Source organism: Biomphalaria glabrata, chromosome 1 (genome assembly GCF_947242115.1).
Source record: "Biomphalaria glabrata chromosome 1, xgBioGlab47.1, whole genome shotgun sequence".
Lineage (NCBI taxonomy): Eukaryota > Metazoa > Mollusca > Gastropoda > Planorbidae > Biomphalaria > Biomphalaria glabrata.
In genome coordinates this window covers 76267909-76283984 of record NC_074711.1, presented here as the reverse complement: position 1 = coordinate 76283984, position 16076 = coordinate 76267909, and the positions used below count along the sequence as shown (strand labels likewise).

The 16076-nt window shown below is 33.9% G+C and overlaps 1 protein-coding gene across 1 annotated transcript; it reads right to left on the bottom strand.

Moving 5' to 3' along the window:
- Positions 1–1110: 1110 nt before the first annotated feature.
- On the bottom strand, positions 1111–14089 carry LOC106078650 (dynactin subunit 2-like). The gene is made up of 13 exons (XM_056015209.1): positions 13980–14089; positions 11606–11677; positions 11373–11469; positions 11179–11246; positions 10658–10753; positions 10131–10291; positions 4149–4284; positions 3740–3805; positions 3485–3523; positions 3167–3322; positions 2928–3030; positions 2614–2705; positions 1111–2336 (listed from the first exon to the last, which is right to left on the bottom strand). The coding sequence occupies exons 1-13, from the start codon at positions 14013–14015 to the stop codon at positions 2247–2249; spliced, it is 1212 nt and encodes a 403-aa protein (XP_055871184.1). The 5' UTR covers positions 14016–14089; the 3' UTR covers positions 1111–2246.
- Between the last annotated feature and the right edge of the window lie 1987 nt (positions 14090–16076).

The window sequence follows — 16076 nt, the reverse complement described above, 5'->3', positions numbered from 1 at the left end:
ATTTATTTATTATAGTAATATAATGCAAGTTTGGGATATGTTTTTAATTATTTTTTTTAGGCCTTATGTATTGATTTATTACTGCTTCCGTTATCTCTGGCATGGGCTTGGATATGGTCTTGATTACTGCTTCAATTTAGGTCTGGCATGGGCTTGGTTATTGTGTTGATTGATTACTGCTTCTATTTAGGTCTGGCATGGGCTTGGATATTGTGTTGATTGATTACTGCTTCTATTTAGGTCTGGCATGGGCTTGGATATTGTGTTGATTACTGCTTCAATTTAGGTCTGGCATGGGCTTGGTTATTGTGTTGATTACTGCTTCAATTTAGGTCTGGCATGGGCTTGGATATTGTCTTGATTGATTACTGCTTCAATTTAGGACTGGCATGGGCTTGGATATTGTCTTGATTGATTACTGCTTCAATTTAGGACTGGCATGGGCTTAGATATTGCGTTGATTGATTACTGCTTCACTTAGCTCTGGCATGGGCTTGGATATTGTGTTGATTGATTACTGCTTCAATTTAGGTCTGGCATGGGCTTGGATATCGTATCCAAAGATTTACCTACATCTAGAACTACTCATTCATATTAGTGGGATGTGTAGGTAAGTGTAATAACAACTTGGTTCGAACCCCACCTTAATCTAAGTTATTTGCTAAGCGCCTAATGGCAGGATGTATATCCAACTCACAGATACCCCCACCCCCCAGGCGTCCACAAAAGAGATTGGATCACAGCGCACAGAGCATGCTAAAGCAACGAAAATGTATAATTACTAAAGCAATTAAAAATAAACCTGCAATACCAGCTTCACATCTGATCTTTGTTCTGCCTTATCTTCTTATTGATAGAAATAATCTATTTAGTGCTGATACACCAGAATCACAAAAACGTTCACAGGGCATTACACTGTGTGTACATTCTCAGTGAGTGAACATTCAAACAGCATAAAGACAAGAATATCTTCACTTTTTTTAATTACAATTTTTTTTTCGACAAAACAAAATCTTTGTCCGCTATTCAGTAACAAAATATCTAAAAAAAAAAAACTACAAGTACAATAAAAAAAATTATCACAAAACAAATGAGATGGAACTTCATTAATAATCAAATCAGAATGTATTTAATCTTCACTGAACATAATTCTAAAGCTAAGGAAATGAAAGGGTGTTATGATAAAATTGTGTGATGTTACGGACTACATTTGGTTACTAAAAAAACTCATAAGAATTACATTAAAAGAGACAACTTCAACATAGCGCTTACATTTTAGTAATCATTCCAATGTAGACAATATCAATACACATACATACATAATATTACTAATTCCTTTTCTAAACCTTTTAATTAGGTATCTTATAAGTTTAGAATCATATTTAAAAAAAATTGTCAATGATTTGAAATAGCTATACAAATTAAGTTTTATGAAGCAACAGAAAAAATTAACTTGGTGCTTAGACCAAAGTTTTAATATAAAACCAGAATAGAAATTGGTATTTCCATAACTACAGTGTGGTGATTCTAATCCAAATACATACACCATTTGACAGTAAAATAAAAAGTAACCGTAAGCTCATACTATTTCATTTGTTTGTAACTAAGCAGTTGCCACGAAAATGAAAAATAATAATTTTTTTTTATCATTGTTGACCTCAATTATAGGAGTGGCACTAGTATCAATTAAAAGACTGACTAGATGCTTTAGCACCAAACCATAATACAAGAACTACTGAAGTTTAAAGTTATTCACATCCTTACCAACAGGAGAAAGAATTGCACTTGACTCAAAGCATTATAAGTTATTTATAAAACAGACAACATTAGAAAATGAAGCTACTAAATCTAATGCACCAGTTCCATTCTACAAATTATGAACATACTGCAGCTGTAAAACTACTTCAAGATGAAAATAATAAGGTTATCTTTACATACGGGAGAGAATGTTTAAAACAACAACTGCACCCCAACAATGGAAGCAAAATAATTATGTGTCAGTGTGGTCTTTTCCAATGCTTTATTCAAAATAGTATTCTGTATGCATACTAAAGTTACACACAAAAGCACATATAAGCATCAAATTTCTATGGCTTTGAGGCATTCGTAAACATACACTGACATAAATATCACAAATGATTATAAGTATATTGTGTAGAACAGCTATGAACATTTAGGATTTGCTGTAAAAATTTTCAGAACTAAAAATTGTAGGAACCAGAGATGAAATGTTTGGCTCAACACATTCATGACTTTTTCAAAGCCTCCAGCCTCTTCTCAATGCTCTCTATATTCTTCTGCATGACTTTGTTGTTCTCTACCAAACTTTGTTGAAGCTGAAACAACAAAGGGAGACAATTACTTGAGTGTTAAGACAAGAAGTTACACTGATAAACTATTCAGCACATGATCAAGTTCAAAAATACTTTAGCTTAAAACTTTATTTCTCATTTTAAAATCTAAGCTTAGTGATACTTTTTGTCAATTTCCATCACAAAATATTTTTTAATGAAGTATTGATTTACTTATGAATTATATCCCAATGACACAAATCTCTACTTCACCTCTGAAGAGGGAAGTAGCAGGCCAATATAGTTAGATCAGCCCACTAACCTGTTTCTGCATGTCACTGTGTGTTGTGATGCTGGCTTTCAATTCCTGTTGTGTTGTGTCCAGGTAGGAAAGAGCTTGACTAAACTGAAGAGCTGAAAGCAAAAATATTTTAATCAATGAAACTTAAGTTTAAAAAAAAAGCTTCATGTGAGAATTAGTAATTATTCACTTTTACCTACGCCTGTAATAACATGAACATTAGGAATGGACATGGAAAACTGAAATCCCAAGGAACAAAACGCCATAGACAATGTACTTCCTTACAATTTATCCTTGGAGACCAAACAAAGAAAAGAGAGATGGTATTCACTAACCTTGTTGATGAAGTTCTTTGAGAGATATCAAACGGTCAACTACTTGAGGTAATATATCAGCATTGGTTTCCCATTTTTTAACTATCTCATACAAATCTGAAATCTGGAAAAAAAAAAATTCAATATTATCATGTAGAATTAACCATTAAAAAAGGGAATAAAAGTGTACATATTTGTAAAAAAACAACAACAAAAAAACACACACATAACAACTGAGAATCAAATTCTAGTCTGCCAACCTTTTTCTGCTTGTCTGGATCTGCCTGGGGCTCTTTTTCTTTCTTCTCTGCTATTTGTTGCATCTTCTGTAAGACAGCATTAAGTCTGGCTTCAACAGTCTCTGTATTAGAAGCATCTAGCAGTGACAATTTAGAATTCAGCGTGGCAACTGCTCCCTTTAGAAATGAATAAAACCATGATAGGTTTTGTTAATACAATAAAGAAAGAAAACGCTATTCTCTTTATGTTTTAAATAACTTAAAGATTGACTAAATCTAACAAGAGAACATCTTTTTCTTTAATTAAGCACAAACAATATTTGTGATCAGTTAACTTACAATTAAAGACTTGTTTTCTGTATCAGCTGTCAGTACATTCTAAAATATAAATGTGTTTAAACATAAAAAAAAACAAACTTACATGCATACATAAATACATTTGTTATTTAGTAAACAAAGTAGAAATCTAAATTTGAATATCTTTTAATTCAAATTCAATTCAAATTATGAACTTCAAACATAATGAAATAATAATATGGATTTTGTTTCTTAAATACACACTTTGAAATGTTGACCATAAAAACAACAACATACCATCTTGTCCAACTGTTTGCCTACAACATTTTCTAATCTTTCTAGTCTCTCTTCCAGTGCAGCAAGCTTAAATAAAAAACAAAATGTCATTGGGAAACAGATAGTTTATGTCTTTATTATTGCACAGACTAAACAGTTTTTTGTTTTTTTTGTTTCCACTGAACTTTTAAAATCAAAAACATGTACTAAGCCACAGAATGAGACTAGCTTTAGTTTTTCTACTTTTAAAAACAACCAACTAAGAAAAGTGAATATTAATTGTATCAAAACTATTCAATATAAAAGTCACTAAGACAGTTAATAATTGATAACAAAAAAAAAAAAAAATAGCCTCTACTAGCAAGGTTCTAAGTAAATTTCAATCAGATCACAAATGATATTTTTAAAGAAAGTTACAATTATTTTTTACCTTTGCATTTTTACTAAATTGAGTTTGTTCTGGTCTGTAATAAAGTTCATACAAAACACAGTCTTTAGGTGCTGTCTCATCCTTCCCTTTACCATCAGCACTAGGCTTGAAGCTTTCTAATTGAGTCAGGAGTCTCCTGCAAAAACAAAGTACCAGTAGTCATAAATTAAATCCCATTGAAATAATCCAATTTTTTTAACTTTTAAAGCAATAAAATCTTTAAGAATTTATAAATAATACAATTGTAGATCTACTTTGATATTTATCTCACTAGTTTAGAATGATTTTTAGTAAAATATCAATGTAAATAGTATTTATTTTAAATTGTGTATAACTTTGTTGTTGTTTTTTTTTACTTATGTAACAAAGTATTTTTTTTTCTTTTCTACATATTCGATATTATAAGGCAATAAGAAATACATTTTGATTAGCATTGGATAGTGGATAAACTTGTGTGGAGTTTTTGATCTCCCATCGAGCACCTCCCCAGGTGGCGGATAGGGGAATGCCCTCCAGATATGGTGGGTACCGGGGAAATAAAATACCCGGGGTGGACCAAAATCAAACCTGCTGCCTTGCAGGAAGTGGAGGGATCCACAAAGGCTAGGGCACCTTACCCGAAAATAAAGGCAGCTATCCAGAGAGCTTAAAGGGGCAGCCCCCTAGAAGGTTATGCACAGGGCTAACAACTCTGTCAAATAAAAAAATACTGTTACGAAAGCTAATACACACAAGAAAACCCGGACAGATCTCAACGGAAAACAACCTAGGCCTGGAAAAGGACATGATTTTTGTTTTGCGACATGGAACGTGCTAAGCCTTTATAGAGCAGGTGCGCTAGCACAACTTACTGAAGTGTTAAAGAAATATAGGATACCCCTTGTAGCCCTACAGGAAATCAGGTGGAAAGACTTGGACATTCTCAGAACGAAGGAGTATACTATATTTTATAGTGGTGGAAGCACTAACAACTAAGTTACAGGTTTTGCTGTTAAAAAGGAAATGGTAGGTAATGTCATTGTATTTAAACCTGTAAGTGATAGACCAGTGGTTCCCAAACTTTTTTGTCTGGTAGACCCCCCGCCATGTTTTCTGGTTTTCGGTAGACCCCCTACTTAACTTGTATTGGATTTTTGCAAATTTATCAAAAAAAATTTTAAAGCAAATTTCTAACTGTAGTGAGTTAAAGAGTGACAAAGAAATAACTACACGTGAAGTTATAGAGATCTATGTTTTATTGATAAAATTTAAATTTAAACTGATTAAAATAATATTTTTTTTTGCACATCTATTATCCGTTGCTACGGACAAATGTTTCATGTAGGATTTTTTGTTGTTCTATGAAGTAGTCTTTCAAACATGATATATTATTCAATCAATTCATTAATTTGCCATATGTATCATTGTCAGCGTTTTCGCAAAGAGCAGTTTCTAGTGTATTTCTTGATCTTTCACGTGTGACTCAAATATTTTTGCGCAGAACTGTTTTCACTAACAGGAGAAGGGGTAAAGGTGAGTACCTAGTGAACACCTAAACCAGTCAGCTTTGGGCAGGAAGGGCTCATTAGACTTGACTTGCAGCCTATCTAGCAGAAGGAAAACTAAATTCAAACTGTGCTGCCTTGCAGCTATACCCGAACATTGGAAAGGTTTCGTGGGTCAACCCTCTTAAAAATAAGGAGCCGGCCACCCTTAGGCAGTTTGCAACACACAGCGCTACACCCTTCCAGAGTCTGCGACGCCGATGACCCCAAACCGTATACATGTCGTTTGCAAAGAATTACATAAGAAGCTTTTAATTTTATAACTCATGCCACAGATGGGACCTTGAACTGTATTGTTGCTTTAAGAAATTCGTTTAATATTATCAAATGTAGGTTTTTGTAAAACTGTTTTTAAAACTACAACGGTTGGTAAAATCAATGTTTAGTGTTTTCCGTATTTTGATATAAGTAAAGAGATATTGTACAACTCTCGCAAACCATCATCTTCTCTAAATGATGTCGAAAGAGATTTTGTGGGTCTATTCTTTATCTTTGAGTGTTCTAAAGTTTATCAAATCTATTTTGTTAGGGTTGAATTGTCTCAAATGATCTTCCTGCGTCATTGGTTTCATATCGTTATAAAAAGGCTATTAAGCAACCGCTAGTATGACGAGGAAAGAATAAATACCAATTTTAAAATAATCAATGTTGTACAGTCTAAATTCTTTTTGTTAAACATTAGTTACATGTAAACAAAATTAAGCTAGTTAAATATAATAATAATAATAATAATCTTTATTGTCCGTATGGAAATTTGTCTTACAATTTGTGCATTACACCAAACAAAAAACATTATAACTATAAGAAACCGAAGTGTACATTCACACCAGACTCCCTCATAATTTACATGTGACAAAGTTTATATCAGATTGTTCTTATTTAATGATTTGATTGCCAGGGGAACAAAAGAGTGTTTGTGTCTGTTTGTCTTTGCTATCGGTGTCTTGTATCTCTTTTATGATGGTAAAATCACAAAATCCTGACACAAAGGGTGATTCTTTACTTCGAGGATCTTGTTAGCTTTTTTTATAGATGTTTGTCTCAAACAACTTCCCAAATAGGGTTTGTTTTTGCCAATGATTTTGCCAGCAGCATTTAGGATTCTATAAAGTTTATTTTTATTTTTAATGCTCAGATTGACATACCAAGCAGTGATATTGAAATTAAATATAACAATTTTTCGTTTGAATAGCAGGATAAATGTTTAAAGGATTAACTCGGGTACAAATCAACATATCATAAATTAGTGTATAAAAGAATTACATTAAATTGATGTTAAATTAAAGTCACGACCTGTTTAAAAGAAATACATTATCGTAGACCCCCGTGGACATCTCATAGACCCCCAATTTATGTTTTCCCTTTCGTAGACCCCTTGGAAGTCTTTGTAGACCCCTGGGGGTCTATATAGACCACTTTGGGAATCACTGTGATAGACTCTGCTCACTACGTTTGAAAGGAAAATACTTCAACATATCATTTATCAATGTTCATGCCCCTACTGAAGATGCAGATGATAGCAAAAAAGAAGCCTTCTATGATAGACTGGAAAGAATTTATGATGAAGCACCAAAGCATGACATCAAAATAGTCCTAGGAGATTTCAATGCAAAAATTGGAAAGGAACCAGCATTCAGACCAACAATTGGCAAAGAAAGCTTACATGAAGAGACCAACAATAATGGCATAAGATTAGTGGATTTTGCATCAGGAAAAGGAATGTCTATCAGCAGCACAAAATTCCAACATAAGAATATTCATAAGGTTACCTAGATCTCACCTGATGGCAACACCCAGAATCAAATAGATCATATACTCATAGATAAGAGACATGGATCAGATATACTAGATGTAATAAGTTTCAAAGGAGCAAATGCTGACTCAGACCATCTACTTGTAAAAGCTAAACTTAGACAAAGAATAAGTACCATACACAATTACCAAAGAAAGAGAGCACAGCAATATGATAGTCAAAAACTCACAAAGTACCCACTTGTTGCAGAAACTTATAGAATGGCACTCCAAACGCAACTAACAACATTAGAAAAGAAATTAAGTTTTGAGTTTAGGCACATCTGCACAATTTAGGCCATGTTGTGCCCGTAATCCTTTAAGGATCACTCTCCCTCAAGGGCTAAATTCTATACAGTTAAATCATTAAAAACAAGGTCTATTCAAAGTTAAAATAGTAAAGGTAATAAAAATTTAATAAATTGTTAAAAATCTTATGTAAATATTATATGTTCACAGTTCAAAAATCAGATCTTCGTAGACAACCCCACCTCCCCATTAGAGAAGGACAGCAAAAATAACATAAATGAGCATTGGGAAATAATAAAGCATGCTATCAAAAGAACAGCAGAAGAGGTAGTTAGATTTAAACAAAAGAACGAAGAAATGGGGTGGTATGATGATGAATGCAAACAAACTATAGAAGAGAAAAACAATGTTCGAATGATAATGCTACAGAGAGAAACCAGAAACACTAGACAGCAATACAATGAAGCAAGAAGAAGGGCCATAAAAGTTGTGAGAAAGAAAAAACAGGAATGGAAAAGTCCAAGATTATTCAAATTGAGGAACTAGCAAAGGAGGGAGACATGAAAGGAATGTATATGAAAATTCAAGATGAAAAGAATGGATTTCAAGCTAGATCACACATGTGTGAGAACAAAGATGGTCAGCTTATTACAGAAAACAGCAGGGTAATTGAGAGATGGGCTGAATATTTTGAGGAGATCCTAAATACCACTGAAGATGGAGACAATGGAGAATATGAACTGCCACATGGGGGACCAGATCCTTTGAACCCTCCAACACTCATTGAAACATCAGAAATAATTAGGACCATGAAGAATCACAAAGCACCAGGAGAGGACCAAATCACAGCAGAACTAATTAAATATGGAGGGAAAGACTTACATTCCCAAATACACAGACTAATATCAAGACTTTGGGAAGAAGAAGTAATACCAACAGAATGGGAAACGGCTCTTATAACCCCAATACACAAAAAAGGATCCAAGTTAAAGTGCTGTAATTACAGAGGAATCTCTCTACTAAATGTGACTTATAAGATACTGTCTAGGCTTATAACTAAGAGGCTTGAAAATATTCAGAAGAAATCTTAGGTGACTACCAATGTGGTGTCAGACCCAACAAATCCACAATCGACCACATCTTCACACTAAGATGTATACTAGAAAAATGTCATGAATACAACATACCAATCCACCAACTCTTTATAGACTATAAATGGCTTATCACAGTATCAGAACGAAATACCTATATGACACTCTACAGGATCTTGGAATACCCAACAAGCTGACAAGACTTATACATATGAGATTAAACAACTCAAAAAGCAAAGTCATAATACAAGGAGAACACTCACAGGAATTTAGGATTAAACGAGGATTAAGACAAGGAGACGCACTTTCCTGCATGCTTTTCAATTTAACACTGGAGAGAGTTATAAGAAATATACACATACACACGAGGGGAATTATCACTAACTACTTCAGGAGAGAAAACACTTGTCCACAACCAACAGGGACGATATACAGCCAACCTCAACAATACCTTGCTTATGCCGATGACATTGCCTTATTGGGTAAAGAAAAACCATAGCTAGAGCCTTCACGCAACTAGAAGAAGCATCACGACCAGCAGGACTTGAAGTCAATGACAGTAAAAGGAAGTACATCGCAATGACAAGAGACAATCAAACAGAGGGACAACATATCAAAATCAAAGACCACGAATTTGAAAACGTCCAAACTTTCAAATATCTAGGAAGTACTATTAATTTAAAAAATGACCTACTAACAGAAATAAAGGAAAGAATAGCAGGAGGCAACAGGGCATTTTATAGCACCCACCATTTACTTAAGAGCAAAACAATTTCAAGGAAAACCAAGAAAATAATATACAAAACCATAATAAGACCAGCAGCAATGTATGGAAGTGAGACCTGGACACTGACTAAGACATCTGAAAATTTACTTAATTCTTGGGAAAAAAATCTATGGTGCCATACAGGATGAAACAGGGTGGAGGACACGCACTAACCATGAGATATATCAATTGTATGAAGACCCACCAATAGTGAGGGAAATAAAAAAGAACAGGCTACGTTGAGCAGGTCACCTTGAAAGAATGTCAGACAACAGAGGAGCGAAAATCGTATACAGGCAAAAACCAAAAGGCAGGTAACCCAAAGGCAGACCCCGAATGCGATGGATTGACAATGTGGAAGCAGATCTGAAGCATCTTGGGTTTAGAGCGTGGAGACGAAAGGCCCAGGAGAGATCTGAATGGAAGGATGTGTTGAAGCAGGCCAGAGCCCTCCATGGGCTGTAGCGCCACTGGGATGGATGGATGATGGATAGTGGATAAAAGTATTAGTAATATAAATAAATATTCTTCATTTCTTTACTTTTTCAGTGTCCCCTGGGGATCGGTCAAATCAACATGAGCCTCTGGTCCCAACAGTTTTTCTAAATGTAGATCAGCCAGTTGGTGTTGAAGGTATTCCAGCTGCTTGCCCAGTGCGACTGGAGAGACAGTTTCTCCAGACCCTGTGTCTTTGACATTTTCCTGGTAGAAAAAATAAAACATTTGTGTTCTTTTAGATCAATTTACAGGTGAATTTCTGAGAGTTATTTCTTTGGGTAGATATCCTATAATAATAAATTAACCTGTTCATTTTGTAAACATTGTTCTTATAACTTTGTTTGTAACATAAGTATATCAAACAGTCAAGAAAATTAATAAGTCATAAAGCTGTAAAATTTCTCTATAAAGAATCCAGTTATCTTTCAATGAATGTTACTACATTACTTGCCATTTTTGTGTTAATAAAGTGACATAGGGAAATCCTTTGCTGATTGAGGTCTTTACTTCTTATAGACTATGAAACAAAGACAAAATATCAGCTACATAGTCCACACTTAAAGATACTACCTTAATTTTGCCCACTTCTTCTGCTAACTCTCTGAGCTCATGTTGCAGGCGTTGAAACTTCTGCTGTGGAGTTTCTTGCTTGGCTCCACTCTCAGCCTGTCAGTGAAGCAAAAATATCTGCATTTAATCCAAAATGTCTTCTTAAAAGTATCAGAGTATCAAAAACATCTCTTCATTCATAACAAACATTTTAATTAATCTTATTATTTTTTGTTGGTTTTTGTAACTGTTTGTTAGTTTGTATGAATTTAGCTTTTATAACCAATATACCTATAACTACATATTTTTTTATATGTAGTTATTATTTCAATAATGAAATTTGTATAAAATAAAGAAATTTAGTTTGTGCATATTACTTAAAGAAAATATAATAATACTGCTAAAATTTTGACATTATGAAACTTTCAAATGTGTATAATATATATTTATTCCATGTTTGTTTGTTTTTTGAAAATTTTAATATAACTATGTCTCTAAAATCTTTCCAAATGTATTAAAGAACACATAAGAAAGAATCTTACAATTTCATATTCTCTCCAGTCAGCATAATATCCTATGTTTCTAGATTTTCCTACACTATCTGAAAAATCTGCATAAAAATAGTGAGAGAAAAAGTATATTATATAAAAGTAAAGATTTTAAATAAAATAGTTTAATCATATAATTACAAATGTATTAAAAAAAAAACATCAAAATAAAATTGAAGTCAACCTACCAGTTTTGCCAGTAAATACAGATTTCCCTTTAAACACTTTAAAAGCTGCATCTGTGTTAATATTAATTCGCTCAACACTTTCACTGTCAGGCTCCTCCTTATAAAATGTTTAAAATTATTAAAATAAGCATTAAATTAAAATATATATTATACGTCATCAGAAATAATTCTAGAAATAGATCATTGAAGAGATTAATTAAACTAGTTAACTAAAAATAATCACAAAATTCTACCTGCTTGGTTGTTAAGTTTTGTTCAGCTTCAGGAAGATCACTTGTCTCAAAAACATCAGGTGAATTAATATCCTGAAAAAAAAAAAAAAAATATTATGAATGATTTACTCTGAGTCTATTACAGTAACACAATATAATAAATTAATAATCTTAGTGAATAAGAAACTTAATACTGGTGTTGTGATTTTTTAAATTTAAATACTGAAGTGACTGTTCATTGCACTTACAAATATAAATATATGGTAATGTCTAATAAAAATAAATATATATCTTAACTGCAATGCTTAACAATATTCTACTTTTAAAATGTTTAGATAGATTATAGTGCCTTTAATTTTATATCTAGATAAAGATGTTAAATTTCAACAAAAAAACCTGCAGCAATATATGTAGATCTAGATCTCTTAGATTCTACTAAATCTCTAGATGAAAAATCTTGTCAGTAGCAAGCATGATACTAAGTGTCATGTTTTATTTGTTAATTATACACAAAAGAGTTATGTTCCTATGTTTATATTATATCTTATGAATATCTAGAATATGAAATTTGTGGCCCTTATGGTTCAGTCACTGAACTCACCTCTATAATCACTAATTCTACCACTAGCCATGGACAATAACATACAAATTTTAAACCTGTTATTTCATGATGAAAACAGCAGTGTTTAAATTTATAAAAACTTATTTTTTAGTTGCAATTTCAAGCTAACATGTTTTTTAAAGTCGACATTTTAAATGTTCAAGTCCAAAATTGTATAATTTTTCTTCCGCTTTAAGCACTTATTAATACATTTCTGGTGTGTAACTTTCTTTCGTTCCATTTTTTAAAAAATTTCTACACATCTCTAGATCTTAAATGTAATTATCGTCTAGTGAATGTGAGGAATTATCCATAGATCAGCATGTTTATCAATTTTTTATTATTTTTTTTTTTAAAAAGAACATGAAACATCTGTATGAAAGTGTGTATGTGTATGAAGAGCAAATTATTACAGTTTGAAAAATAAAGACTGCAATGAAAATAGTTAATGATAATGTCTAGAAAAATTTTAGAACGACTATATATAGAGCTACCGGTAGGCCTCTACTCAAAATAAAAAACATTTAAAACATCCAAAATTTGTCAGGGTATTTCATCCTGGTAAAAAATGTGTGTAGTATATAGTAAAGTAAAGTTTCCTTTCAGACCTTGTGATCTATAGGGCAGATGATGTAAAATGTCAAAACTTTAAATAATATGGAAAGACATAAAAGGCTTCTCTAGCCCTCTGCACCAAAATCAGACTGATGCGCTCCCTGTTCATCGCCACATTTATATTATATATTGCTTGTGAGTCTTGAAGGCTGACTGCAGAGCTAGAGAGGAGGATCTTAGCAATGGAATAGATGTTGCATACTTCAGAAGGATCCTATTTATCACATTTAAAGACCGCATCACAAACCAAGAGATTAGAAACAGGATTAGTTACGATTACTGCACAGCAATTGTACCCAATGATGACCTGCTAACTATGGTTAAAAAGCGCAAGCTAAAAATCTATGGCCATTATTATAAGGTCTTTGGGGCTCACAAAGACCTTCCTTCAGGGAAAAAGAAGAAGAGGCAGACAGAGAAATAGATGGAAGACAACTATAAAAGAATGCACAGGCCTTCCATTAAAAGAGGCTCTAACAAAGGCAAAAGACAGAGGAATGGAGAAAGATTGTTGACAAATCTTGCATGGTACCCCAATGGTCCAACAGACTAAGGGATATAGGTAACCATAAAGTGGCGTAAAAGCCTAGTAAAGGCTACTAAAGGTAAAAGGTTGAAGCCTATTCACAACTGGTTGGGGATAGACACTTCAAAAAAAAAAAGTCTAGGACTAGATCTAGAAATGCCACTAATCACTAATGGGTACCTGAAATTACTAGATAAATATATTATAATTATATATAAATATAGATCTCTCTAGAATTAGAATGATTAGACTAGACTAGTCTAGTTGGGGAAAAATATTAAAAAAAACGTTGTTGTGCTGGCCACATGACAGTTCATGACACCATCATCATGATCATTTACCATAGAATCAATTACCTTTACATCATCTGAAAGACTTGAAACTGAATCTCAATAACTTATACTTTATAGTCTAACTTTATTTATGATTGAATTTGATTCTGACAGTTCTGAATTTTCTGACTTTTTTGTTAAAAAAAAAGACAAACAAAAAGAAAATCATCATGATGAGTCATCGTATTCATAAACTATAAATTTAATAATTGATTCAAAAGCATGCTTTCAAAAAACTCAGTGTGTAAATTGTACACATGAGATTCAAAAGAGGGAGAACGGGGCAACTTAAAATAGATTTTGTAAATCACAAAAACTTACAATCCCAGGGAGATTAGCATATTTAGGATCCGCCATGTTGAATCGGCGATTTGTGATGAATTAATACATTCTTCATCTTTGAAGAGTAGACCACGTCACTGATCTATAGATATTATAAGGATTTTCCGAGACAGCTGGAGGTCACCAGCACCTTCGACACTCACGAAGGCCGCGGGATACACATTTGACACCAAAAGAAAATCTGCTGCCGAGGACAAACGCAGACGATGAAAAGAAAATCTAAATCGACCAACTGCGGACAAAGGTTATGCCTGCCCTGGATGTGGCAAAATATGCAGGTCACAGCTAAGGCTGCGCAGCCACGGGAAATACTGTATTCCTCTTATTTCCTCATTAATCTTCGGACTCGAAGACAAGCCTTATTTTTGCGTATGTTCATTGTTCATTTTGTCAATGGCGGGTCCAACGCCCCCCCCCCCCCCCCCGTTAAAAATTATTAACTTTTCATAAGAATATTTTTAATATTTCCGCAGAAAATATGACTTTAAAAGTCGACAGTTTTTATGTAATTCCCCAGGTTCTAAGATTTTTTAAATTCTCTGGCACGAATTTGTTTCAATTATTTTTAACTACAGACTATGTTTGCAATTTTGCCTTTTTGTTTTTGCGTGTGAGAATGAAAGAAAACGCTTGGTGTTTTGGGTCCGTTAGTGCACCTCGTATAGCACTTTTTCATGTGACTATATAGTGTGTAGTAGGCCTACTTCCACGTTCACACAAAAAAAAAAAACAAAACAAAAAAAAAACGCAGGCATTCACTTTGTTTGTACAGGAACCAGACATAATTTTTGTGTTTGGCATGCTCTAAGCTCAAGGTTATGTCAACATTCATGTCCACTGCAGATACGTCTGTTTACTTCCACATATTGGAGGTGGTGACGACTAGTTTTTACTTGAGTCTTTCGCGAGTTGTCCAGAAAGAGAAACGATATCGTCCTCCATCCTGCGAAAATGACCAAGCCAGCGCAGGCGCTTTAATGTCGGAAGATCCGGAAAAATCACTTGGTGAGATAAAGTGTGTAACACTATCTCGAGATTCTCGCTCGAACGGGTCTTCCTAATCTCTTTACAGTCTCCATAATAGAACTATACATATGCCACGGTAATTATATAAATAAACCTAGAGCTGTAGTCGGACAACGCTTTTTTTTATTATATAGGGATATGAGGGTCACGAGGGTCGGGTGGGATAGCAGCCTACCTAGATTAGTTTCAGCTTAAAGTGAGGAGATATGCTAATATATCCCTGAGAGAAGCAGTGTACCACCCATTTTAAAGACTTTTGCTTGAAGACAATTCAGAGTCAGTCGCTTAATATATTTTGTCTTTTGATATTCCTAATAGGCCTACCAAGGTAGGATCCTAAGGCCTACTATCCCACCTGACCGTGACTGTCATCAATGGTTGGAAAGTCGTGATGAAGCTCCACGTTAACTGTTTGCCTGCAGAAGTTAAGCAAGAGACTCTATAGTCGTTCATGTTAATAGAGACTTCAACTCTGCTAAGTCATTGGGTTTCCTGACTGATTCAGGCAACCCGTACGTTCGACTTAAAAAATGCGTACCCAGGGTCCGGTTACCATTTATTTTTTTCATTCGCCGACTCTGGCCTGCATATTGTTCCAGAGATTTTGTGGTGGTGCTGTAGGGATTCGCGAACAAATGACAGCACCACGCGTACGCTAAGTAGTTCTTGGATTACTGCCTTGATCTTGTCGAACCAAGCAGTACTGCTGTACATTTTTTTTATAGTTATAATGCTTTACTTGGTGTACTGCACAAATTGTAAGACAAATTTCCTTATGGATAATAAAGATTATTATAATTATAGGTGGCAGCTGATGGCCTCTGAAAGAGACAGTTGGAGGGCTATCAAGAAGATCGCGGCACACATATTTGAGACACAAAGAAAATTCTTTGCTGAAGACAGGCGCAAATGAAAAAAAAAAAACAAAAAAAAAAAAAACAATTCCTGGCGGACAAGGATTTGTCTGCATAAAGTGAGGCGAAATATGCAGGAACCAACTGGGTTTGTCTGGCTACGGGAAATACTGCTGCATTCATGCTTAATCTTTGG

Coding starts and splice junctions, on each gene's coding strand:
- LOC106078650 (XM_056015209.1), bottom strand. CDS start 14,015: ATGGCGGATCCTAAATATGCTAATCTCCCTGGGATT. Junction 11,678..13,979: donor ATGCTAATCTCCCTGGGATT/GTAAGTTTTTGT, acceptor TTTTTTTTTCAG/GATATTAATTCACCTGATGT. Junction 2,337..2,613: donor ACAGTGACATGCAGAAACAG/GTTAGTGGGCTG, acceptor TTGTTGTTTCAG/CTTCAACAAAGTTTGGTAGA.